This window comes from Benincasa hispida, chromosome 9 (assembly GCF_027475165.1).
Source record: "Benincasa hispida cultivar pf3 chromosome 9, pf3_genome.v1.1, whole genome shotgun sequence".
Classification (NCBI taxonomy): Eukaryota; Viridiplantae; Streptophyta; class Magnoliopsida; order Cucurbitales; family Cucurbitaceae; genus Benincasa; species Benincasa hispida.
The window spans coordinates 42,716,959-42,744,734 of record NC_143486.1 but is presented as its reverse complement, the minus strand read 5'-3'; the positions used below and the strand labels follow the sequence as shown (position 1 = coordinate 42,744,734).

The following is a 27,776-nucleotide window of genomic DNA, read 5'->3' as shown; positions in this document are numbered from 1 at the left end:
ACGATCGTATACTTCCTCTCAACCTAAGGCAATGACACTAGACGATTACATTTAGCACTACATGATCGGCTTTAGCAGCACTTTGAGGTTGGACCGAGAGCAGCCGGATCGACCGGTTTTCTTAAGGTCCAATCCGGTTCAACCTTAAAAGGTTTTGGCTGGCCCGGTTCAGACTTTGTTGGTTCGATTCAGACTCATCCAACCCGATTCAAGTTGTTTGGGTTTGGTTTGGAGTGGTTCAAGCGGTTCAAAGATAGTTTTGAAGCTGTTTGTAATAGTTAGTTATCTGTTTACTTGTTCATGCCAAAACAAAAACCATAACAGTTAGTATTTAATTGTTTATGTATGAGATGTATGTGATAATTAAATAATTCATGTATATGCATATAGTATGCCATGTAGATTTAAAATCCCACCGTAGAAAGCATGTTACATGCATTGAAAGTATATTATAATTGTTATAATATATAGTATGCATGTTTGGGTCCTGTTTCAATAAATTCTTGCTTTAATGGTCAAAATGGTTTGAATGTAAATCTGTAAATATGAGTAATGACCATTGTCGGAATACTTGAAAGGTCGAGTCGTTACACCTGGAGCTTGACTGCTACCTTTCACAATCTTAGGTGGATCTTCCATTTCCTGTTGTGTTACTGCATACATCCTCCCTTGTTGGTGAGATTGACCTATGATTCCTTTATGTTTTACTCCACTTGACCCTTCTTCTCTAGTATTTACAAGACTTGTCCACTGGTTTGCCATTTACGATGAAGTTCTTTGTGCAACCTTGTCCTCTTGCATAACTGTGGACATTCTCTTTTGAAGTGACCAGACCATCCATATTTATAACACGCATGGGTTCCGTCGAGAAACTGACCCCAATGATATATGTCTCACAAGGAACACAAAGGTCTCTTGTTAATAGTAACATCAATCTCCTCCAATTACTCAGGCTGTGAATCTCCTAAAGGATTTAGAGAATGACCAACTTCCTTTATCTCTGAATTTCTTTACTCGAACTCGATTTAGAGCTTGATGTTCCACTATGCTTGTGTTTAAAAGTTCCTTTGCCAGATACTCTGGGTACAAACCTTTTATTCCCCTTTTCATTTGTTTGATCAGTAGATGGACTTGGAGATTTGGATATACTAATATCCTGCACAGTCTCTCTTTCCTAGTTTCTTTCTACCACATTCTTTTCCACCCCTATAACAACTTCCACCAATTTAGAAAATCATCTCACTCAGCACTAGCTATTATAGGTATACGAATTTATTCTCTTAATCCTTCCTCGAATCATTTACATCTCTCAACCTCATCCCTAGTTACACTGATGACATACTTTGATAGCTTCGTATATTTATTCTTATACTCAACCACTGTGATAGATCCTTGTTTAAGTTTAAAGAATTCATTCCTTTTTGCATCACGGAATTGTCGTGGGTAGTATTTGTTGAATGGTATGGAAACCCTAGGGGGTTGAATAGGTTTAATTAAACTTTTTTTTAAAAGTATGCTCAATTTGATCTAATTAGATATTTTAAAATTAAATTAATAAAAACTCTAACTTATGCTAAATAACAAGATCGATAAAAATTATGTAACAATATACTCAATTAATCTCAACAATAAAATCATGCAGTTAAGATTAAATGCAAAATAATCAGTAAAGAGTTAGAGAATAAGACATTGTAATTTTTATAGTGGTTCAAACTTGACCTACATCCACTTTTCCAAGCGCCTCTTAGGATTTCAATTACAAAATCTCCTTTGACTATTTTCACATATGAAAGCCGAATTTCTACCTTGCTCATTTTATAGGTTCAAGAGCAAACCCGATCCTTTCCATAAACTTCTTCCACAACATAACCATTTAAAAAAACACTCTTTACATCCATTTGATACAAAATGAAATTCTTATGAGAGGAAAAGCAAGCAACATTGTAATAGCTTCTAATCTAGCAACTGGTACAAAAGTCTCTTCATAATCTATACCTTCTTCTTGACAATAACCTTGAGCTACAAGTGTAGCCTTATTTCTAATTGTATTTTCATTTTCATCCAGCTTATTTCTAAAACCCATTTAGTTTCAATTATAGATGCATTAGAAGGTCTAGAAACTAAAAACCCATTTAGTTCCCAAATCCAAAACTCATCACATTCAACATGTTTAAAACTTTTAGGTTCAACTTGAAGGAAAAAAAAAAACAAGATTACTAAATAATTAAGAGAAAAACGAGTTTTCACACCTTGTTTAGGATCACCAAGAATCAAATCCTTGGGATGAGATGGAGCATATCTCCACTCTTTAAGCATGGACGAAAAATCATCTTCTTTCTTTTCATTGATGCTTACTTCTTGCATACTTGAAACAATTTCTTTACCTTTGTCACTAACAAGTAAATCTCCAATATCATTTTCTAAATCATCACTACAAATAGGCTCAATAGAAACATCATTACAAGATTCATCAAATACAACATGCATAGATTCCTCAATAACTAATGTTCTCTTATTGAAAACTCTATAAGCTTTACTAGTAGAGGAAAATACCAACATAAGAATAAAATTTTCCAAGTTTTTCTTTGTTATTCAAAATAAAACATTTGTAATCAAAAACTTTGAAATACCCAATATTTGAAATTTTTCCATGTCAAAGCTCATAAGGAGTTTTATCTTATGGTCTAATTAAAAATCTATTTAGCAAACGGTATTAACGGGTTTCACCCAAAAATATTTAGGTAAACTATACTCATTGAACGTTGACCTAGTAAATTCTTGCAAAGTACGAATTTTCCTTTCAACCACACCGTTTTGTTGAGGAATCCTTGGAGAGAAAAAATTATAAGAAGAACCATTTTCTTCACAAAATTTTTTAAAAGCATTATTATCAAATTCTCCTCCATGATCACTTCTAATTCTAGAAATAAAAAATCCTTTTTCATTTTGAACTCTTTTAGCAAAACTAACAAAAAAATTTCAAAGCATCATCCTTATATATTATCATCAAGACCCAAGTAAATCTAGAAAAATCATCAACTATCACAACAGCATAATAATTTCCTCCATAACTAGTAATTCTAGAAGGGCCAAATAAGTCCATGTGTAACAGTTGTAGGGATCTAGTAGTAGAAATCATATTTGTAGATTTGAAAGAAGACTTACTTTGCTTACCCATTTGATAAGCATCACAAACTTTGTCCTTTTCAAATTTAAATTTAGGAGGACCTCTAACCAAAAAAATCTTGGAAATATTTGAAATTAAGTGCATGCTAGCATGTCCTAGTCTTTTATGCCATAATCAAGAATTATCATACAACACAAAAAGACATTTATCAATAATAGGGCAATCATTCAAATCAAGTGTGTACACATTTTCATCCCTATTTCCAACAGATAAGACTTTTCTATCCCAAGCATTTTCGATTATGTAATTCTTTTTATCAAATACAACTCCAAATCCTTTATCACACTGATAACTTGTAGAAATACAAGTTATTTTACCTCTTTTATCTAAAACAATTGGGAAAAAAGACTCTGAAAATGTGATGGCTTGATAAAGAATTCATAAAAATAATTATATCATGTGATCACACACACAAAGTCTCTTTATCTACGAAAGTTATAAAAATTGTTTTTTTTTTTTTTTTTTTTTTTGTGCAGGAAATCTACTTATGCGATCGTAAGGAATGTTCAATGCCAACCTTGGAATCACATAGTTGAACAAATTGGTAACCTACAAATTTACAATTTGATTGAAAAATAAATTTACAGTAAACATACAGGATATGCATTCTTAAATAGTAAATTACAACATGATTTTTACTAAGAAAAAGAGTTCAAGAGACCTTTAAAGAATGTTTCTTCGTGTGGAACCCTCGAACTATCACGAACCCAAAAACAACAACTAGCTTGAAGAATCGAAGATCCTCTTTAAGAAAACTCGAACCAACAAGAGACATAACTACCAGGAACCTTCGGTATACTTAAGGTGAGAGTCCAGTAGTTGTGGGCTCTGACTATTTTGGTTAGGAAGGCGATTTTTAGTTTGGAGGAGGAACAAGATTGAAGAAGACAAAACTCTTCTATCGTATAACAAAACTTCAATCATATATCTCTCAAACTTGTGTCTGTATCGTGTGGAAGAAAAAAAAATCAAATTTTCATTTATTTCAATTTGCTATAAAACTATTTAACCACCCATTAAGGTGGTTGGAGAGAAAAGAGAAATAATTATCCAAAATAATAAATTTAATATAAATAAATATGATAACTAACTTATCATATATTTTTTATATTAAACTATATGTTATATCAAATATAACACATAATCTATAGTTTTAATATTGTATCATATATAATATAAATTATAGTTCATTTTTTCTATTTTATGGCATTTAATATAAATCATATTTATATTAAATTTAACAACTATAAATCACATTCATAGAAAATTTATTTGAATCTCATTCAAATATTTATTTCCTCCAATCAAATAATAATGTATTAAATACATTATGATAATTATATCATATATAATTGAATTAATTTAATTATATCATATATAATTAAATTCTCTCTTTATTTACAGATAAGTACATCATTGTAATTGTTTGACTTTATATTAGTGAATATATCTTTCCACGAGTACATTGCCTTTCAAATGTAAATGGTATTGTACCAAACTGAGTTACCAAACTCCGTGTTTTATTCTGGTTTTAGTTTTCTGCATTTATTTATGATGTTTTTAGAAATGTTGTGACATCCTGTGCAACAAGTTTGGTCTTGTGTTAGATAATCTAAATTTTCAGATCTCTTTCATTACTTAGTAAAATTGATGTCATAGATCAAATTATGTTTGATGTCGATCGTGAAAATCTTCTTGTTGAAACATCCAAGTTATTTTGTTATCGTATTTATAGTGTTAGATTCTTAAATTAATTTTACAATTACTTCACACATACTTAAAGCAAATATGTTATATTGAATCCTTTTAATATATTGTCCACATAATTTGGAGAAACAAAATTTTCATTCACGTGTTTCACAATGCAAAGATTTTAAGTTTTTTTCTTTATCAAGAAGCACAAAAGCTTTAATTTTATTGATTAAATAGGAAACATGTAGAAACAACTAAAGATATCAGAGGTAATCAACAAACAAATTAAAGAGCCTTCTTTGTATAACAATGATTGATGATCTTCATCAGGCTATCCTCCTTATTGATTCGAAAGATGTATATTTCTTACTTTTTTTCCCTTGCAAAATTAAACATTGAGCCTGTGTAAATAAAAAATTAAGTATAAGTAAAATGTAAGTTGAGATACATGAATATGTTTGATCAATTTATTAACTTATATATGCATTTGAAGCTCACCATAACGTGCTTAATAGTAGAGTACATATCTTAACCTAAAAGTATGATGGAGGTGGAGGTGACTTATACATATATTTTGTAGGTGGTGTTAGAGAATAATAGATTGGTGGTGGTGGGGAGTAGTATATTGGTGGAGGAAGATAGTAATAGACTGGTGGTGGAGGAGATTTATAGATTGGAGGTGGAGGAGACGGGTAGACTGGTGGAGGAGGGGAATAATACATAGGAGGTGGAGGGGATTTATAGACAGGGGGTGGAGGAGAGGGATAGACTGGTGGTGGAGGAGAACGATAAACTGGTGGTGGGGGGGATTTATATACGGGAGGAGGAGGAGAGGGGTAGATTGGTGGTGGAGGAGAGTAGTATACAGGAGGTGGAGGAGAAGGGTAGACTGGTGGGGGTGGAGATTTGTAAACAGGGGGTGGAGGAGACGGATAGACAGGTGGTGGAGGAGACGGATAGACTGGTGGAGGAGGAGAGGGATAAACTGGTGGTGGTGGAGATTTATAAATGGGAGGTGGGGGAGAGGAATAGACTGGTGGTGGAGGAGAGTAGTAAACGGGCGGTGGAGGGGATGGGTAAACTGGTGGAGGAGAATAGTATACAGGAGGTGGAGGAGATAAGTAGACTGGTGGAGGGGGAGATTTATAAATAGGTGGTGGAGGAGAGGGATAAATTGGTGGAGGAGGAGAGTAGTATACAAGAGGTGGAGGAGAGGGGTAGACTGGCGGCGGAGGAGATTTATAAACAGGAGGTGGAGGAGATGAGTAGACTGGTGGAGGAGGAGAGTAGTACACTGGAGGTGGAGGAGACTTGTAGATGGGGGGTGGAGGAGATGAGTATACTGGTGGTGGAGGAGAGTAATATACAGGTGGTGGAGGAGATTTGTAGACGGGAGGTGGAGGAGACGGGTATATTGGCGGTGGAGGAGATTTGTATATAGGAGGTGGAGGAGAGGGATAAACTGGTGGTGGAGGAGAGGGGTACATAGGCGGTGGAGGAGATTTGTAGGTGGGAGGTGGAGGAGATGGGTAAACTGGTGGAGGAGGAGAGTAATATATTGGTGGTGGAGGAGAGTAATACACAGGTGGTGGAGGAGAGGGATACACTGGTGGTGGAGGAGATTTGTAGGTGGGAGGTGGAGGAGATGGGTAAATTGGTGGTGGTGGAGAGTAATACACAGGTGGTGGAGGAGAGGGATAAACTGGTGGCGGAGGAGATTTGTAGACAGAAGGTGGAGGAGATGTGTATACTGGGGGTGGAGGAGATTTATAAATGGGAGGTGGAGGAGAGGGATAAACGGGTGGAGGAGGAGAGTAATACACAGGTGGAGGAGGAGATTTGTATATAGGAGGTGGAGGAGAGGGGTAGACTGGTGGTGGAGATTTGTAGATGGGAGGTGGAGGAGATGAGTAGATTGGAGGTGGAGGAGATTTGTAGACAGGAGGAGGAGAGTAATAGTACAAAGGAGGTGGAGAAAATTTATAAATTGGTGGTAAAGGTGTATAGTAAATCGGCGGCGGCGACTTATATGTAGAAGGTGGTGGTGGGGAGAAATAGTAACCGTAATCTCCAGCTAACGATGATGGCAAGCTTAGAGCTACAACAAAGATTGCAATAAGAAGGGAGGCCATTGAAGAACCCATATCTTTGTTTACAATTAGGGTTTGGGGTTCTACATTTGAAACGAATGCTCCACCTTTATATAGACAAATTTTTCTTACCTCTTCAACGCAAACCGAGTCATTGTAAATTGTAAAATAATTTTTTTAAAAAAAAATCATTATAACATAACCAAAAGTGGAATCAGTAAAATATTATCAATGAAGAAAAACAAGATTGTACTTACGCAATTATAAGAAGTTGTTGAGTTGAAGTTAATATAGTTGACCAACAAGATTGTATACAGTTAAATATAATGTTTTATTTTTATTACAAACCACAAAATTTGGATCTAACTTTTTTTTTCTTTTTTTAATAGAAGTAAAATTAATCGGAATTGGCCGATTAAGAGCATTTTAATTGATCAACCTTAGTTCAAGTTGATATTGAAAAAAATAACGTGTTTGATATTTTCTTGACTTGTTCTAAGTTTTCCATCATCTTTGTAAAAATAAAGAAACTAGTTTGGATTATTATTTAAATACATGAAATCAAGCTTCTTTTACTGTTAGAAAAGTTATTTAACTTGGTTTTTTAAAAAAAAAAAAAAAAAATTATTACTTCTATATATTAATTTTACAATATAATGGATTTAAGAATTACTTTGTGAGAGTTCTTTTTTAACTTTTTTTTTAGATTTTTGTTATATGGGATATATATTAGTTTTATCAAAGAAGAAAGAAAATTAGGATATCTGGGTGACTAATTAACTTCTAAACTCACCAAAATGAAGGTTTAAACGATCGATGATGACGAAGATGTCGATGTCTTAATTTAAAAAAAAAAAATTGATAAAATATTGATATTGATGAAAATTTATGAAAAGTTATAAAAATCAACAAATATTTAAATATTTAAGTTAGTAAATAAATATTTTATGTTTTTTAAACAAATTAAAATATTTAATATTTGTACCACATTCATATGGGGTGACGTTTTGTTTATCATTTTTTATGTTTCATGAATTTTTTTACATCGATTAACCTTTTATATTGATGTGGAACTCATGAAAATGAAAATATCGATGCAAATATTGGCATGTTGATAAAAATTTAACAACATAGCTATTACTCTTTTTCGTATTCCCAAGATGTTCTAAGTCATTCATTTAATATTTTTCTAGTGTTATTTCATAAAATATTGCTTTTCTTTGACAATGTGTGCATGAATTGACTCATATTGTAGTTTAAAAGCAAGTGCATGGCTAGCCATAATATACCAAGTCTATGGCGTTGAAACTGTGATTTATTAATGTTAAGAATAAATATTCAAACTAGCATAGCTAGCTTTTCTTTATTTATTTTTATTGAGCTAGCAATTTAATAGGATGTTTTGCTTATAATTTTAATAAATTTGAAGTTGAGAAGAGTAAGTTGATATGATCTATAATCTTGGCTTATATGACAAAAATAATGGTGGTGGGTAGCAATATGACTTCCTCTAATGGTAAATATAGCACATCTAGAAAAGAGGCAAGTATAACACTTAGCAAGTTAAGCATATGGAATTTTTATAGTTTTTAATTAGGAAAATTATTTTAAATGACAAAACTGTTAAAAATATTTACAAATAATAACAAAATATCACAGTCTATCTACAATAGACTACTATTTGTATTTATCATGACTTGAATATAGATAGATAGTACTTAGATATAGATAGATAATAGTCTATCGTGTTCTATCGATAGACAAGAAATTTTACTATATTTGTTTTGATTCATTTTCTTATATTTGATTACAATTTTATAATTATTGAAAAAAAAAATATGGGTTTTCAACCTGTAATATATAAATACTATATAGTTTTAGTTTTGCTTTTTGAATGCATAGTCTTAGTTTTGTTTTTAGTTAGCATAAACTTTTAAAAGCTAGATAAGGTAGCCAATTTTATTTTAATGTTTTCACAATTTTTTTTATATAGTACAAAGTAAAAATTACACTAATTATTAAATTATTGAATAAATATGTCAACAATTCAATTTTGTAGTATAGATAATGCAATGATTTCGAATGACAAATGTAACATCCGAGTGTCAAGTAATTCATTTATTTGTTTTATTATTTATTTCTCCAAAGTATTACTATTGGATTCAAGTGGTGTTTGGGTCTTCGTTGAAGTTTTATGTGGCAATTGGGCTTGATGTGGGTTGGGAATGTGGATTTGGTAAAGTGTTAGGGTAAGTTATTTCCTTAAAAAAAAAAGGACGACACAATTTTCATTTAAAAAAATGGTAAAAAAAGTTTCAAAATTATAAAAATAGTAAAATAAAATTAAATAACTGAAAATACTAATAAATAAAGGATCAAACTATCCAAAAACTAACAAAATTAGTACAAATAGACAATACTTCAAAAAAAAACTTGAAAACTGCAAATACATTATCTAAATATTCTAGAAGCAAAAAAAAAAAAAAAAAAAAAAAATGCAATCTCAACCAAAAGTTAGCTAAACAACAAATAACATGGCCAAAATCGTAGAAAGGGTTCCAAAATCCAAAAACCAACCAATATGGTCTTCACCAACAACCAATTGGCAGCTGCTTCTTTGATGGACGACCACGATGGTGTGCCTGTAGTACGATGGTCACAGGTGGTGGCATGCGGTTGCTTAGAGAACCAGTTGGTGATGAGCAAAAGAAGACTTGATAGTTATGCAAGCCAAAATGTAACAAAGATGATGATGGTGAGAGAAGAAAGAATTGAAGGTTTTAAAGGAAGAGAAGAATTGAAGATTTTAAAGGAAGAGACCCAAGATGAGACTATGGCGAGAAGGGTGTGATGGCATCAATTTTAAAAGAGAGGTTATGGAGATGTTATGGCTACAAGCTTGTTGCAAATGAGAAATAAAAAAGAGAGGAAGAAAGGGAAGGGATGAGAGGGAGGTAAAGTAGAACTGGTGTTTTTTAAAAAATATATATTTACAAATATGTAAGGATAAGAGTGCTTAGATTTTTATTTTATTTTACACAAAGAATTATAAATGTATTGGAACTTGGAAATGAGGATTAGTTTTTTTTGTTTTTTTTTTTTTTAATGAAACAATGGAGAAGAAAAATCTTATTAAAATAATAAATAGGTATATAAATATGTTTTATATACTAATGATATATTGTTATATCACTAGGTTTACATTTTAAAAAGTATAAACTATATAAATAGTAATAAACAAATATATATATGCTAACAAAACGTATAAACAAATAAAAAAGAATAAGATAAAACAAAATAGGATAACAAAAGATAAATTCTAATGATGAATATTGTTGGAGCAAAATTAGTGAGAATCTCTAAAGTAAATCACAAAACATGTAAAATGATATTAAAATCACATAAATTCATATTACAATTATAGTGTATGTGTAGATGTAGATTAGTTAATCTCGTAACTTCATGTTACGATTACATTGTATGTGAAAATGTATATTAGTTAATTTCCAGAGCCCACTGAAGACAAACTAGAAATATGTTTAACTTCATATTACATTTTGAATCTGATAACAACATGTTTAAACAAATGAAAAAAATTTAGATAAAACTAAATCTGGTAACAAAAAGTTGAACCAAGTTAGAAAGAGTTAGATAACCAAAATTTGATAATAATGTTCTTAGAAGTTGGAGAGAATGATATGTTTCTGCTGAATTATTATTCAAATATAGTGTATTTAAAAGATTCATAGACACATTAAAGAGTAGTCAACCACCACACAAAAATCATAACTCCGATTCTCTAGCATCCAATGCAGTTGCAGAAGTTTCAATTTATTGTAGTGTCTAACTCTGATTTTCTCTAATGAACAAGATTTCATCTTCTTTTGCCAAAAAAAGAAAATTTTTTATTATAATAATGAAGTAAAAGAAGATTGAATCGTCATACAAGAACAGATGAAGAGGAAAATAGGAAAACCGATGGATCAATGGATAGAATCGTTTGGTAAAATAAAAAGATGGGGATGAAAAAATTGAAATTAAGAAGGAAAAAAAGTAAATTTGTAAATTCAATCCTAATGTGTCAATAACAAATACATGATTTTTAGATAATGAAATGTAAAATAACTAAAAATGTAATTCAAACATTAACAATGGTAATATAATAATATTGTTAGGAATGTCCTAGAACTCACAATCCGTAAATTTTGTTAAACATTCTATTTATCAATAAAATATTATTATTGAGTATCTTATTCAATAAAGTTGTTGATTTTGTATTCTATTATGAAAATCCAATAAACATATCCATGGCTATAGTATAAATACTTCAACTTTATGTGGTGACATAAACAAAATCAAGTTAATAGTATATAGCCTAAATGGTCTATAAGTATATGGATGAAATTGGGTATCTCATCCTGGTAACACTATTGGATGCGGCCCATTTCATATACTGATAAAAATGATGTGATCCATAAATCATTCATGTAGAGACATATGAGTGAGGACATCCTATGCAATGAGTTTGCATGAGACTGGACCTCGAAGTAGTCACTTTTCTTTATAACGATTGTTTTCTGTTAAAACTGACTATTTCAAACTAAAATGACCTAGGATAACACGATCTTAATTCTGAGCTAACTATGAACTCTTGTTTATTTCAAGATTGTCCTTTGATCTGCATAGATGAGAGTAGTCCAACAACACTGCTTAATAAGCCTTCCATTTTAGGGATAAGACCAAGTAAATAGCTGGGGACACAACTATGCAAGATGGAATTCACTCCTACCTGACTTAGAGTTAACAGATAGGTTGTTCTCTTAAGCGCTGATGTCTAGTCTTGAATAACGGAGCCCTGCCCTTTCTTGGTAGAGAGGGATATGATTTATAAATAGTATTACAAATCAATTGTTCAATAGAAGGTCAGTTGAAGCTTAAGGTACAAGATATATTTACAAGGGTAAAATGGTAATTTTGACCCAGCTGTAAATACAAACGACCTGTGAAAGATCGACTTACTGATTATGGTCGAAATGGATAGAAATATATCTATAGTGAGGACAGTGCAACTATTGAACTATAGTGGTGTGTCTTGATAGTCAACAAATAGTAATTAATTCGGTTTAAAGAGTTTAACTGATTAATTACAAATCGTTGGAGTTCATGATCTGTAGGTCCATTAGATCCCTCTACTAGCTCATAAATTAGAATAACAAATTGAGTATTAAATTGGATGAATTCTGGAATTAGGGTTATGAATTTGAAATGTTCAAATTTAGTTATTAAGGCTTTCAATTTATTGTATTTGATACAATTATAAAACATTTAATTTAGTTGAAATTAAATGATATTGGAGAATCAGTTAATATTTAAATTATGATTTAAATATGAAATTGAATCATATTGATAGAATTGGTATTTTATTAATTTAATATTAAGATATTAAATTAATCATTTTTAATTAAAAAATTGAAAAAATTGAAAATAGTTTTATTAATTATATAAAACTAATTATTAAATAAAATAGTTTTATTTAATTATAAAAATCAATTTTAGTTTTAAAATTGATTTTAGGGTTTGGATTTAATTTTTGGGAAAAATCCACTAACCAATTCTTGGGAAAAATCCACTAACCAATTCTTGGGTGGTTTGTCACCCAATTCCACCTCCAATATGTGATTAGCTCTAAGTAGGAGCTGCCCTCCATACAAGTCACTCTCCCTGCATGAAAACATGTTATATAATGAGTATTCATGCATGGATTTTGTATAGATTTGCTGAAAATATTGACTGAAGTGCTGGAATTCTAAAAACTCTCACAAACCACCAAAATTCCTCTCCAATTAAGCTAGATTTGATTGTTTCCACCACATATTCCTATTTGAGCTTTGTAGAGAAGATCTTGATGGTGGTCTTGTTGAAGTTTCAAGCTCAATCTTGAAGTGATTCTGCTGAATTCGTGGATTAAGTCTTCAAAGGTAAGTTTTGCTTCAATCCCTCTTTGAACTTCTTTTGAATAGCATGTTTAAAACTCAAATTAAGAGTAGTTAGAATGCTTATCGATTCTGATTTATTTCGCTGCATGTTAGATTACTCCTTCAATTGGTATCAGAGTTAGGTTTAAGCACTCACTTATCGTTAATTTGAGTTTGGTGGGTGAATTTCTAAGCATGTTTGAATATGTGACTGATATGGTTTAAATTCAACTTTGGTATTAGAATTCTCTTTGATTTCCAAGTGAAATTTGTAATTGGCTCTTGTTTGATGAACTTATGTGTGTGCTCTAGAGTTTATAATTTATTTGGAGTCATTAGATCCAAATTAAGCTGCAATTTGAAGATTCAAGCAAGCATGTTCAAGTAGAAAATTGGAGCTATGCATTTTGCCCAGGAGCGTCGTGACGCTGTTCATTGAGCGTTGCAACGCTGGGATGCAGCATCACGATGCTGTTCATCCCAAGGGTTTGCTTCGTGTGCTGCCTGGCCGGTTTGTGGGTTGAAGAAATTAGTTCGACCAGTTCACCTCCAAACCGGTCCGATTCAACATCCTTGGTGCCTTGGTGGTCTGGTTTAGATGGTTTAGGTTCAGTTCAGGTCGGTTCGAGCAGTTCTTTGTCAAATTAAAAGTATTTTTTACCTATTATTGTAATAATTTAGCTTATTTATTGGTTTAGAATGCCAAAGTTGAACCATATTAGTATTATTTAATTATTTTATGCATTTGATATGTATTATTTTTTATTAAACATGTTAGTGCATAAAGTATGTCATTTTAGATTTAAAATCTCACCATAGGTAAACATGTTACATGCATTATTGTATGTTATAATTAGTTATAATATAGTATGCATGTTTTAATGGTTTGTTTAAAAATTGATGTAATTGTTATGTTAATTTTTGCCTTTGAAGCATGTTGTTTTATAAATTAGTTATAAAATGAAATTAGACTTTAAAATCCATAACAAAGATAATTAACATGCTCATTTAGGCTAACAACTAGTTTTAACGGTTAAAATAGATTATTAACTTATAAAATTTGGTTACAAACTCAAATCGATTCATAAACCTGTCTAAGGCTAGGGGTACTTAAGTTGACAGTTTGCGTAACACCTTCTACTTAGGGATATAACCGAAATATTGAGCATTGTTAACTGATTTTATGAGCTTGTGTGAGCTGTGTGAGGTTTAAAACTGGTTTAAACATATAGACATCGTAGATTAATATCCAAATGTAAACATTATACTTGGATAAAATCACATAAACTTAGATTTTTCTTAAATTAGTCGTAATAAAACCTAAGTAAATAAATACTCAAACATTTAGAACACTTCAGTGGGAGATTAAAAATATATTCGATATAAAGTTAATAGCTTTCGCGTCCCCAAGAGTTCACACCGTGAGATCCATGCTCGACTTCATGTCGCTTTTACCGCAACTACTCTGTACGGAAAGTGTTTGCATGGGTCAATAACAAGGTGAATGGGGGAGTGGTTCATAGGAAGTGTGTGAAAGAAATATGTCAACATTGTCCTACAATCTCCTCCATTAGTTTGAACCATGAGATTCCTATGTTGCGCCTGTTGTCGTTTTTTAGGCAGCACTAGCTAGTCGTTAACCACGGTGATCCCCACAGAGGGTTGTAACATTGGATTCAGAAACAACCCAAGCTTCAGTAATGAACAGGGTCTTATAGTTCTATCTTGAATATTTTCTTCCGTCTCGGGGGCATATTCATACCATTATATAAAATCTAAAAATGGCAGGTCACAGTTACAAGAATTACTAATTGTTAGTAAAGATCTTGACCGAAAACGATAACCAAAAGAACTATAAGAATAAAGAGTTATTCTTATATGTATTTGGTCAAAAATTATCTTGTTTTAGTGAATGAATTGTTGATTGCCCCACGGTAACAACTGTTCTAAATCACTAAAATATCATTGCAAATAAATAAAGATTTATGGGTACTTTATTATTTTGCTAAATTTGGATTTAGATGCATAAAATCTAATAGAATTTTAAAAAAAAAATATTCAGCAATGTCAAATTCAATTATATAACTGCTAGCTTCCGATAAATTTAACGATGAAGGATATTCAAACTGGAAATCCAACATCAATACAATATTAGTTGTGGATGATTTGAGGTTTGTGTTGACGGAGGAATGTCCTCCGATTTCCAGTACAACAACGAACCGAAATGTTCGGGACATCTATGATCGGTGGATTAGGGCTAACGAAAAAGCTCAGGCCTACATTTTAGCAAGTATATCTGATGTACATAATAAGAAACATGAGGTAATGCCCACTGCCCGTGAGATAATGGCATCGCTCCAGGAGATGTTCGGGCAACTGTCATCCTCTGTTCGACATGAAGCTATTAAGTATGTTTACAGTACTCGCATGAAAGATGGGTCCAATGTTAGAAAACATGTTCTCGATATGATGGCCCATTTTAATATTGTTGAGGCTCATGGGGCGATGATAGATGAGATAAGTCAAGTCAATATGATATTGGAATATCTCTCGAGAGTTATCTGCCTTTCAGAACCAATGTTGTTATGAACAAAATTACTTATAATTTGACTATGTTGTTGAACGAGTTACAGACATATCAGTCGATGATGAAACTTAAAGAAAAAGAAGCAAATGTTATTTCTCGATCTAAGAAGTTTTTTAAAGGGTCGACGTTTGAAACAAGACTGACTGATAACAAGAAGTTTGTTCCCTCTTCGTCGAAAGATAAATCTATACAAATGAAGAAGAAGGGTAAAGGGAATAAGAAATCCACTGCTAAACAAAAATAAAAACAAGACTCCCAAAGGAAAGTGTTTCCATTACGGAGAGGATGGGTAGTGGAAGCGTAACTGCCCAAAGTATTTGGCGGAAAAGAAAGCGGAAAAGGCGAAACAAGGTAAAACAGATTTACTAGTAGTTGAACATGTCTAGTGGAGAATACTCACCGAACCTGGATATTAGATTCCGGCGTCGCTAATCATATTTACACTTTTCTACAGGAAACTAGTTCTCTGAGACAACTTTATAAATAGGAAATGACTTTCAAGATGGGAATGGATGAAGTCATTTTAGCTCATGCAGTGGGAGATGTCAAGTGATCAGCTCCAAGTAGGAGCTACCCTCCATGTAAGTCACTCTCTCTGTTATATAATGAGTATTCATGCATGGATTTTGGATAGATTTGCTAAAAATATTGACTGAAGTGCTGAAATTCTAAAAACCCTCACAAACCACCAAAATTCCTCTCTAATTTAGCTAGATTTGAGTGTTTCCACCACATATTCCTACTTGATCTTTGTAGAGAAGATCTTGTTGGTGGTCTTGTTGAAGTTTCAAGCTCAATCTTGATGTGATTCTGCTAAATTCGTGGATTAAGTCTTCAAAGGTAAGTTTTGCTTCAAACCCTCTTTGAACTTCTTTTGAATAACATGTTTAAAACTCAAATTAAGAGTAGTTAGAGTACTTATTGATTCTGATTTATTTCGTTGCATGTTAGATTACTCCTTCAAATATAATATGAGATAAAATGAGATAAAAATAGTGACTAAATATAAAATATTTTAACCTTAAAAAATATGAAAAAAAATATCTAGTTAATTTATTAAGAATGTGTATAAAGTAATGAAAAAAAAATTCAAACATTTGAAAAAAAAAAAGTGATTTGATAATATATAAATATTTAAAATATAAATTTGATAGAAAAATATGGATATTTAGTTCATGTGAGATTAATGCAAAGAATGATTAAATAGAATCCAAACTAATCATAAAATCTACATTGAAATGTTAACTAGGTGAAGAAAATTAGGAATGGTGGTTATTTTTGGGAAGACGATTATGTTTATCTTTTCAAATGAATCGATTATAGGGAAAATGAAAAACAAAGGAGTCAGCAATTATCCTCCATACAGAATCCCGTCATTGTTTATGATTCTACAATTATAATGTATTAGTAGTTTCATCAATAACAAAAGCTACGAACCAGACAAGGGTAAACAAGGATTTAAAAATTTTGCAGTCATATGAGTTGACATAAATGTCGGTTTTGCCATTTTTCAATACTAAATCCTAAAATTTTCCATACAGTCCAATTCCCATTAAAAAAATAACACATATAAAAAAAGAAGTTTTTTCAATTTTTAAAATGCCGCCTAGCCGTCCACGAATCCTATCTTCCACCCAACCCATTGTCGCATCCCTTTCCATTCTCTCTCGGCAGTTCGTATTTTCCAATGATGGATCTAGAAATTCAGGTTAATGGACATAAATTTGTAGTTTGGAATGCATAGAGGATGGATGCTTTCCAACTGCATCCAAGTTTTTTCGTTTAAAAAATTTTCAATAGATCCATCTATTCTTCTCTTATATATTCAAAATGTTAAAAACGGAATATTATATTAAATATCAAATTCAAATTTGTGTCTAATAAATATTATTGGATATTTTAAAAAAATAATGTATTATTAACTAAAAATTTGAAAATTCAAGATTCAATTAGATTTTTTTTTTTGATTTCATGAAATAATTAATTTTTAAACATTTTTAATACATTTGAGGTTTATTAAAGTTAAAATTGAAAGTTTATTGATCTAACGGATATTTTTAAGTAATTCATTAGAGTTAAAAATGAAAGTTCATAGATTTATTAATCACAGTGTTCCAAACTTAGGGACTAAAATTGTAATTTAACCTTCATATAAATATGTAACTTTAAATGCACTTAGATATGATATCTACATTAAATAATATCAATTAAAAATTACTATAAACTTTTATAGAATTGTTCACGGAAAATTTTAAAAAATAAAAAAAATAAGAAAAACTATTTACACAAAATAGTAAAATTTTAATCTTCTTTGATAGAGGTTGATAGAAGTCTATCAGTGTCTATCAATATTTTTTAAATAGTTTGACATTTTTTCTATCTATGAAAATTTCCTATTGTTCACAAATTTTAGTATAATTAACAACAAAATTTTGTATAATCAAATAAAAAATATATACATTTATATAAAATTCAACTATTTGAGTATGACACGTGCCTTCTGACCCCTTTGTAGATCTGCCACTCTGAAAAGTTCACGTTTCTTTTTCTCGCTTTAGTAGCGTCGAGCCATGAAGATCCATCCCCAACTAAATGAGATCATAACAAACTCTCTAGAAAAGGTGAGGACATTGTGTAGACTTAAACATATAGAAAAGTGATATATTAGAGATAAAAAGAAAAAGAAAAGAGTAAAATTTGTAAACATATTTATCTGAAGAAAATCACGATAGTGGGATTTGTTCCAAGTAATGCTTTTTCATATTATTTTTCTTCTGTTTTTATGGTTCATTGAGAGACATGGCAAAAGGCGTAGATTACTCTACACATGAAGTGCATATTTAAAATAAAAGATGTTACAATCTAACTACTGAAACGAACTCGAGATGCTGCTTACAAAGTTGCTTTATAAGATGATCCTTAAGATTCGAGGAAGAATTTTCTCCTAGAAAGAGAGAATGATAAGGAAATAAATGACATCGAAAAGAACTACAATAATAAATAAGGTGAAAAATGGTATCTTTACCTGGTGTTCTTTCACTTAGTTAAATAGTATCGTATTTTTGCATATTTAGAAAAAAAAAAAAAAAAAAGTTGGAATTTGAATGAGTTTTTCATAGAATTGAATTTTTCGAGCTTTTATGCTTTATTTGTATTCTTGTGTTTAGAACGCATGTTTTAAAACTTTTAATCTAGTTTGATTAATTAAATGTAAAGAGTTCGAAATCTTGAAGTTAGGAACAAAGTCTCATTTTCTTCTTGATGTTTTGATCAATCTTTCCAAGTTAAATTTGTTTGACTTTCTTGAGGTCATTTATCAATTAGTTATTAAAATGATACTTATCATTATTGTGGAAATTCACTTTGAATAAGGATAGTACTCAAACGTAATTGAAGTAATTCCTTTTTGTAACTTTCTTTTCATGCAAGAACAAATCAACCAAGGTAGGCAGCAGAGTCGAATCAAAGTGCCCTGGGAGATATCTTGTTTTATTTCCAATCTATTTGTATGATTTTCATGCGAGTCTTTTGTCTTATCATTGTGTTTTATTTTATTGTTTTATGAGTTTGGAGGTTTTATGATATTTTCTTTGGGATCCCACAACTAAAGTTTGTGGTTTGTATATGAGTATTCTCCAAATGTTGAACATAAGTATTATTTTAAAATAAATGTCAAGTCATTGTCTTGTCTTAATAGATGTTAGAATGTATGAGTTTCGACGATGTCTACTTTTTTAAGAGTCAAGGCATCACAATTAGTATTAGAGCAAAAAGATCATGAGTTCGGTAGACTAACTTACATCGTAAATTATAAATATCTCTATAGGCAAACAACGATCCTCCGTCAATGCAGGTATAAGAGAAGAGATGCATGTTGATATGCTTAATTTAATAGATTAAATTTTTGCAAGAATGTAATGTTAAGGAAAAATCTTTTTATTTGAGTCCATTTGAAATTATCTAGGCATGAGTTTTCTAAATTTATAGCTAATGCACTGATGGATTAGTAATATTAGGTAAACTAAGGGACCATTTGGACTGTAGATGTTGTTTCATGGATATAGATATTAAATATATGGGATTTCAATGTTTGGATTTTAAATGTATGGGATAGTTAATGTTTGTGTTTAAATGTGCAAGATAATTATGAAAGTTAAATATTTGTGTTCAATTCAATAGTTTGCATATAAACTAAAAGTAAATAAATACTTAATTAAATTTAACATTAATTAATTTATTGTTATGTTAATTAATTATTTAATTAATAAAACTTTTTAATGAAAGATAATTAAATTAAGTACTAAAAATAATTAAATTAGTAAATAAATAAATTAGAATATTGATAATTATCAATAATAATTTATATTAAATAGTTAAGATAGCATAAAATATTAATGACAAAGATATTAGTTGAAATTTATTAAGTCTAAATAATATATTTCTATGTAATAATTAATTAAAATGAATAGTAAAGAATACTTGATATTAATTTATTAATTAATTAAGTTATATTTTTATTGTTTATTTTCCAGACATGAAAATCCCATACTTTTGCACGATACTAAAAAAACTCATGTGAGATGGATTCTAAAATTCCCTGGATAATAATATCGTGGATTTTAAAAAAATGTAATTTTATGAAACAAATGTTAAATATCTATTTGAAATTCTATAGGAAAACTTGTGAAACAAACAGGGCTTATAAGAAAGTAATATTTGGTATAGTGATGTTGGAATGGGCCTACTCAAAGGAAAGGTTCTCGTGTCGGTGGACAAGGTAGAAGAGGAGGAAGAGCTCGTGAGGCAGGGGACCCGAAGAGGAAGTCCCAGTGGGGTAGCCACAGGGACCCAAGAGACTCTCCGATACCTTGTTCAAACAGTCGTCGTCAGTTAGACGACCAAATATTTGCGAAATTTCAAGAAGTGGGACTCCCAAATTAAGATTTTATAAAAACTTTTAAGGAAAATAAAAGGAAATTAAAGATTCTCTCCTATAGCTTAAGAGCGTTTTTTATGTATATATATATATATATGAACGTAAAATCTCGTCATTTGAATTCAAAATAACTAAAAGGTGTTTACTTTTTGTTTAAAGGCCATTTATGTCGTAAATAAAATATGATTCTAATATTGTTTTAATCTCTATATAATTTATGAGAATTATATTGAATGATAAATGCAATCAAATTGTTTACAAATATAGCAAATAATTTGAATATCTTACAAATGTAGCAAACTAATTTTAGTGTCGTTCTGTGAATCGAATCGAGTAGCATATGCAATTATGGGCTGAGAGAAGGTTGCAATAATAATGGGTGAGAATTAATTGATATTCTTAAATTTTAATTTAAAAGTTGGTTATCATGCATTGACACGATATAATTCTATAGCAGATGTAGTTAGGAAGCCTTCACAACTCTCCTCCGACTAAATTGGTATCGTTGCCGTGGAACCAATTTATTTTTCTTGTAAACTTTAAAAACCCCAAAAAGATTTTTTTTTTTTTTTGTATCTACTTGTTTTTATCATGGCAGATGAACAATGCATCTATTATTCAAAGCACGTTGTTCAAGAGAAGAAGAAGAGGTAAGAGAAATTTGTGAGCTTAGAAGTCAAGTATCTAAACTAACCTCTTTTGTTCGAGATTTATCTAACAATTGCGGGATTTTGAGGCATGCAGAGTCTGTTCGGTTCAAGATCCCACTTCCAAAGCATGTCCTAAATTTTCGCATGGTCCTGTGCATGATGCATATTTTCCTTAGGAGTTTCCTAAACTAATTTCGATGTCGAAGCATGCCTTCTACCCACTCGGGTAAGTCTTTAAAGGAACTGGTTATGGATCTTTCTAACAACTTTTATGAGTTTTCCCAGAAACTACATAAGCAACAGGAGTTCTTAAACTTCCAGTAGGATAGTCTTTATTTTGGATCTGAAGCTAGAACTGATCTTCAGAGTCTGAATGACCTAGTTGCTTAGATTGCTGAATCAGTTGGGAGGTTGAACCATCCCTTGTTGCCACCATCCTCTGAAACTACTAAGTCGTACACTATCAATTTAAGTAACTGGCCTCTCAAACTGCATGCCAAGGTAAGATGATGGAAAATTTTATAATTTTTAATCTTGTTAACCGTTCTTCTCAGTGTTTGCAGGAATCTCTTAAGTTTCACTTGGAGGCCCAAACTAGACATTAAACACAAACATCAAACAAATAAAATATCAAATAAATATATTAGTGACAGACTTCTATCATCATCTATCACTCATAGACAGTGATAAAGTATATCATTGATAAGTAATTGTCACACCCCCTCCTAGACTACCCTCTTAACCTAGAAGAAGATGTGAAGACACCAGATGCCAACCCTCTTTATCTAGTACCTGTAACCTGTTTCCTCGCCTTTGTAACACCACTGAATAAAATCTTCTCATTCTTTAGACTTCATAGTAACAACAAAGAGTGGGCTAAACTATTAGTAGGAGTTGAAATTGTAGTGGTTAAGAAGTTGCATCTTTCCCATAGAAACTTGCCAATCCATAGGTGTATCATGAAGTTATAAAGGTTATACCTGTAAACCAACCTCTAACAACAAAATAAGCACAAGGAAAGAGCAATAGACTGGACCAACCTACAAAAACGAAACGGTCCCTCCATAACCAATCATCCACAATATCGAATAGATCATTTTCGTCTTTGGTAAATTTACCAACTAACTTCAAGCATTCTCAAATACCTCATAGCTTTTTCATGACCTTTAAGACTATCATTTCCACATGATTTCAACTATCCTTTCTAATAAGTTTCAATGGTTTCCAAAAAAAGGAGAAAAGTTTTCAGTTTTTTCTGCTCATGTTTTTCAATCCACCTTGTCTCTGTCTCTTGCTAATTTGTCGCCCATTACCTAGAAAGTACAAAGGGAATACCTTTTTTGTTTTTAAATCGTTTTCTCCCTCTATTTCTAATGAATGTATCTTTGGAAGTTGAGGACTAACATCATTCTTCACTTGGATTTAGCTAAACCTAGTTGAGTTTTATAGCACACCCTTTTTCCCAATAGGCTTTTTGAATCATGGGTTCCCTTGATTATTTTATGCAAAGCTTAACTAACTTGTTCTTTAATGACCCTTCTTCCCTTGTGGGCTCTACTGATCACTTTCTCCTTAAACCCATTTTAGCTCATGGGCTTTCTGGTTTGGCTCACTTGGTTTTGTTGCTTGTTCTTTGCTTCTCATGGGTGTGCTTAAAGTTGAAATCAGGCTGTGGGGAACGTCGGAGTGAGATAAGGTATTTGAACTATAACGAAAAGTTCATATGCTGCCTCATTATTTCTGCTTTCAATCTTATTTTTTTCTCTCTTGACTGCTTTTACTGGTATAGAAATGGGTGGTCTGAGGAAACTCTGATGACTCTTCTGGACTTTGGGTTGAAAGTATTTGCATGGGGCAATGTTTTTAAAGTTACCAAAACTAAGAAATCAAAATTTGCAATTCATTTGAGAGTTCGGTGGATTTCTTACTTTGTTGTTTCTAAAGAAACTCTAAAAATAGAGAACCAATAAGCAGAAACAGATCGTTCCAAACCCCATTGTGAAAGAACATCAACATTTACAATCTAACACAGGACAGTTATGCATTAGGTAAAAACAAAGGGATCAAGTAAACATACCCTTGAAGAACCTTTCTTCTAGTAATCCCTCGATCTATCAACCAAGCGTCCAACAGCATAAACGCAACGCAAGAAAATCCAGCAAACATCACGAACTGTAAGATCCTCAATCACAATCGAGTTAAACTCGATACTCGACCCTCGAATTCAAACTCGACACAACCAAGAGGCTACCTTAATATTCTCGGTGTGAGAATCTAGAAGATATGGGCTCTGTATGGATTTGGTAGAGGGAAAGAGGAACTGGATGATCGATTATATGATCGAGTAAGTGGGAGAAGATAGAAATCTATCGTTTGACTTGGGTACTTGATCGTTTAGTAGCGAATGACTATCGTATAGATACTCATTCCTTGATCGTTTACTCTCTCAACGCTATCGTGTGTCTTTTTGCCTTATGTGCGTTGTCTTATGAAAAAATGAAAACGATTTTCATTTTATCCATCAGTTATCAAAAACTTATTATAACTTCCCACTAATTCGGTTATTAGGGGGAAAAACCAAAAAATGATTATTTCATAATCGATTTAATTATAAATAAATATAATAACTTATTTATCATATTATATTTATAACCTATAGTTTTAATATCATATCATATGTAATATATAAACCATAGTTCTTTTTCTCCTTTTTGGCATTTAATATAATATCAAATTTATATTAATTCCTCCAATTAATGTATCTAATACATAAAATCAATTATATCACATATAATTGAATCAATTTAATTATATCATATATAATCAAATTCTCTCTAGTTAATTTGAACACTTCAAACTGACCCAAAAACTGGTTCTCAACTTGAATCTTCGAGCTACCAAGGAGACCTTAGGGATCTGTAGCTTTAAGCACCAACGGTATGTGAATAACTGACTAAACTCTTTAATCATGATATCCACCATCTGTTAACTGTCAGGCCCTCCACTAAAGAACGATAGCTGCACTCTTCGCACTATATATATATTTCTGTGTCTATCGAATATAACCAATCAACAGTACAATGACCCTTCACAAATCGTTCGTAAGTACAACTGGTCAATTTACCATTTTGCCCTTGTAGTTACATCTAACTCCTTAAGTACCACTGATTCCTCTAATGAACAATACCTCATAGTCCTACTCTGAGTAAACCCTTCTCGGGCCATGAGAAGGTGTGACACCACATTGTTCAAGCCCTGAAATCAGCCCTTAAGGGAGCAATTTATCTACTTGCCTCTACTTCGGGGAAGGTGTGAATTTCGTCTTGTGTAGCTGAGTTCCCAGTTCCCTAATCAAACGAATCCCCAAAGTGGTAGGTTTAAGTCGACGATCTGGCCACTCGCACCCATGCAAATCAAATAACCGCCCTCAAAGGCAGAAGTTCCCAACTCACTCAGGATTCATGTTACCTATGGTCATCCTAGTGAAATGAAAGTCCCTGTCATGAACGGCGTTATATAGCGAGAATTAACATTTCGTGGTCCAGTCTTATACAAACTCCTTTGTATGGAGCATCACTGCTCGTATGTCTAATACATGAATAGTCAGGATCAAACCATTTGTAGCACTTTACAACACTTGTAACACCTACAAAGCGCACCACACTCGTAGCGTCACCAAGATAAGGTTTCTCTCCTTTATCCATATACTACAGACCATTTAGGTTATCACTTAAAGTACGATCCACTTATATGTCTCCACATACATGCTTAAGTTACAACGATAACCAGGGATCTTAATTTATTGGTTGGTGGTTAATTCAACTAAAATATCTCATATTTTATAGACAGGAGTGAATAAAATAGCTCATATTATAAATCACCAAATGTTTGTCCATACATGTGTTTACAAATTATAGGACCATACGAGATTTAGGGCATTAACCTCAACAATTTCTTGTTACTGTCTTACTGTGGACTTAGTTTATTATAGAAAAATCCATTCCTTTCCCATTATATACTTGGTTTTAGATGTTATGTCTGTCGTCTCTGGTTTGTTGATCATATATGTTGGGTTCTTTGGGAAGAGTGTGTGTGAACAAGACTCTCTTGAAAAACACCTTCCAAATGGTGACATGAGGTATACTACACTCTATAATGGCAGTATCGAGTCAATGAACTGTAATGGAGATGAAACTATGACCCCGTACAAGACTGCTGGAATTTTCAGTATCCTTTCATTCTCTTGGATTGGTCCTCTGATTGCTGATATTTACTTAATTGATGATCCCTTTAGTGCAGTTGGTGCTCTTACGGGTTCTCATCTCTTCAAGGTAATTCTTTTTGCTATTTAATCTTTGTTTGTAATTTTTAAGTTACTTCCCTCTTTTCAGACAAAATGAAACAATGTGTATGTTGAATTATACCATCATTAGCACTTGATATATGGATTTACAATGATCAATAGTATGGTATTATCCTAACAGGAATGTCTCATTGGTGTTTTGAGTTCAAAAACATTTTTTATGTTACTCATCAAATAGAATTTTTACCAATGGCAGATCTTATCTTAGTAAGTATTTGAGGACTTCCCTCTCTATTTTTAGCTATTTCCTTATAATATTACAAGCGAGCTTTAAAGATTCATTATTAAGTCATGAAAGATGGAAGAATTACTCAAGCAGGAAAGTACGATGAAATTCTACAGTCCGGAACCGACTTTATGGCACTTGTTGGTGCACACGAGGAAGCATTATCAACCATTAATTATGTTGAAGAAGATACTTTTGGAAAAACTACTAGCAAGGAAGAGGAGTCTATGATTAGTATTAATGGAATTATACATGAGGAAGATAAAACGGGTATACAAGACGGGAAAGTAGTTAATGCCAATAAATCGAATGGGCAACTTGTACAAGAAGAAGAAAGAGAGAAAGGAAGAGTTGGATTTTCAATTTATTGGAAATACATCAAGTATGCTTATGGTGGAGCTCTTGTGCCCATTATATTGCTTAGCCAAGTTCTCTTTCAGATTCTTCAAACAGGAAGTGATTATTGGATGACATGGGCTACTCCTATTTCAAAGGATATAGAGCCTCTTGTTTCTACCTTTTGGTTGTTTATCATCTTTATTGCTTTCGTTGTTGGAAGCTCGTTCTGTTTCCTTTTGAGATCAACCTTTCTTGTGACAACTGGTTTTAAAGCTACAACTGAACTTTTCATTAAAATGCATACAAGCATCTTTTGTGCTCCCATGTCATTCTCTGATACTACTCCAAGTGGAAGAATCCTCAATAGAGTGAGTGAATTTATATTCATGTTGCACTTCCTTGAAACCTCTTATCATAATTTGTAAATATTGTTCTTTTGTTTATGGGCCTCCACAGACCAAAGTGCTATTGATATGGACATACCATTTCAAGTTGGAGCCTTTTGCTTCAATGTGATTCAACTTTTAGGAACCATTGTAATAATGTCTTAAGTTGCATGGCAGGCTTTCATTATCTTTATACTTGTGATAGCTTTATGCATCTGGTATGAGGTATACCTTCTAACCTTGTGGGTTGTATTGATAGGAAAGTTACATAATGTGAAAACCAAAATCTTTAGAGCCTCTACCATGCACTTACCTTATATTGAGCTTTTGCTGCACATCAATATTATATTCCGACGGCACAAGAGCTATCACGATTTATGGGAGTATGCAAGGCTCCAGTGATACAACTTTTCTCCGAAACAATTTATGGATCAATAACTATTAGGAGCTTCGATCAAGAGTCGAGATTCAAGGATGCCAATATGAAATTGATTGATGCGTACTCTCGACCCAGGTTTCACAATGTTGCAGCAATGGAATGGCTTTGCTTCTATCTCGATTTATTGTCTTCCATTACAGTTTCCTCCTTTTTAATGTTTTTGATATCTATCCTTGTGGAAGTCATTGATCCAGGTACTTTTTCACGTTCGTCTATCTTTAAACAATGATCTTCAATTTTTTTTTAGCTACATGCCTAATTCCTATTACTCTCTACACTGAAAGCATTGCTAGTTTGTCAGTAATCTATAGACATAACCTCAATATGTTGCAAGCTTGGTTGATATGGAACTTTGCAATATGGAGAACAAAATGATATCGATCAAATCAAGTCCAAACTCATCGAAGAAGTAGGTCCATACAACATAAACAAAGTCACAATTCCAAAGGATATGATGAAGATCTTCAACAACCCTCTTACCAAAAAAGAATGATAAAATAAAATAATCCACAACCCCATCAAATTCAACCACCACCGAGACACCCTATCTAAGGTATTCATCGTGCCATGGAGGGGCCTTCCGAACAAAATATTTCATCTTCTTGGAAATTTTATACTCCACATCAAGGCAAAAACCAAGTCTCCCAAAAAATACACTATGGAGAGTTAGGACACCAAAAGTGAATATCCCTTCTATCAACACAATACTAAACCTCACCCAATAAAGAAAAAGACCAACAAAATCACTCGTTTCTCTATTAAAAACGAACGATGGAACCCAAAATTAGAGACAAACTGGGCCAAAACGACAACCACCAAAGCATTCCTCAAGAAAGACAACGGGTATAAATGGAGAAAAACATAATCAAGAGGACTCACCCAACCACCAATCTTCCTAAAAAAAAA

General features: G+C 32.1%; 1 protein-coding gene and 1 pseudogene across 2 annotated transcripts; one reads left to right on the top strand and one right to left on the bottom strand.

Moving 5' to 3' along the window:
- Positions 1–5,065: 5,065 nt before the first annotated feature.
- On the bottom strand, positions 5,066–7,050 carry LOC120084704 (uncharacterized). 2 transcript variants are annotated; one of them, XM_039040518.2, is made up of 2 exons: positions 5,378–7,050; positions 5,066–5,280 (listed from the first exon to the last, which is right to left on the bottom strand). In XM_039040518.2, the coding sequence occupies exon 1, from the start codon at positions 7,021–7,023 to the stop codon at positions 5,413–5,415; it is 1,611 nt and encodes a 536-aa protein (XP_038896446.2). In that variant the 5' UTR covers positions 7,024–7,050; the 3' UTR covers positions 5,066–5,280; positions 5,378–5,412. The 2 variants fall into 2 exon arrangements, with proteins under 2 accessions (XP_038896446.2, XP_090173465.1); XM_090317339.1 differs by having other exon boundaries at positions 5,066–5,258.
- An 18,101-nt stretch (positions 7,051–25,151) lies between these two features.
- On the top strand, positions 25,152–27,283 carry LOC120084705 (ABC transporter C family member 3-like; annotated as a pseudogene).
- The last annotated feature ends 493 nt before the right edge of the window (positions 27,284–27,776 follow it).

Excerpts from the sequence above, each read along its gene's own strand:
- LOC120084704 (XM_039040518.2), bottom strand. The coding sequence starts at position 7,023 with ATGGGTTCTTCAATGGCCTCCCTTCTTATTGCAATCTTTGTTGTAGCT.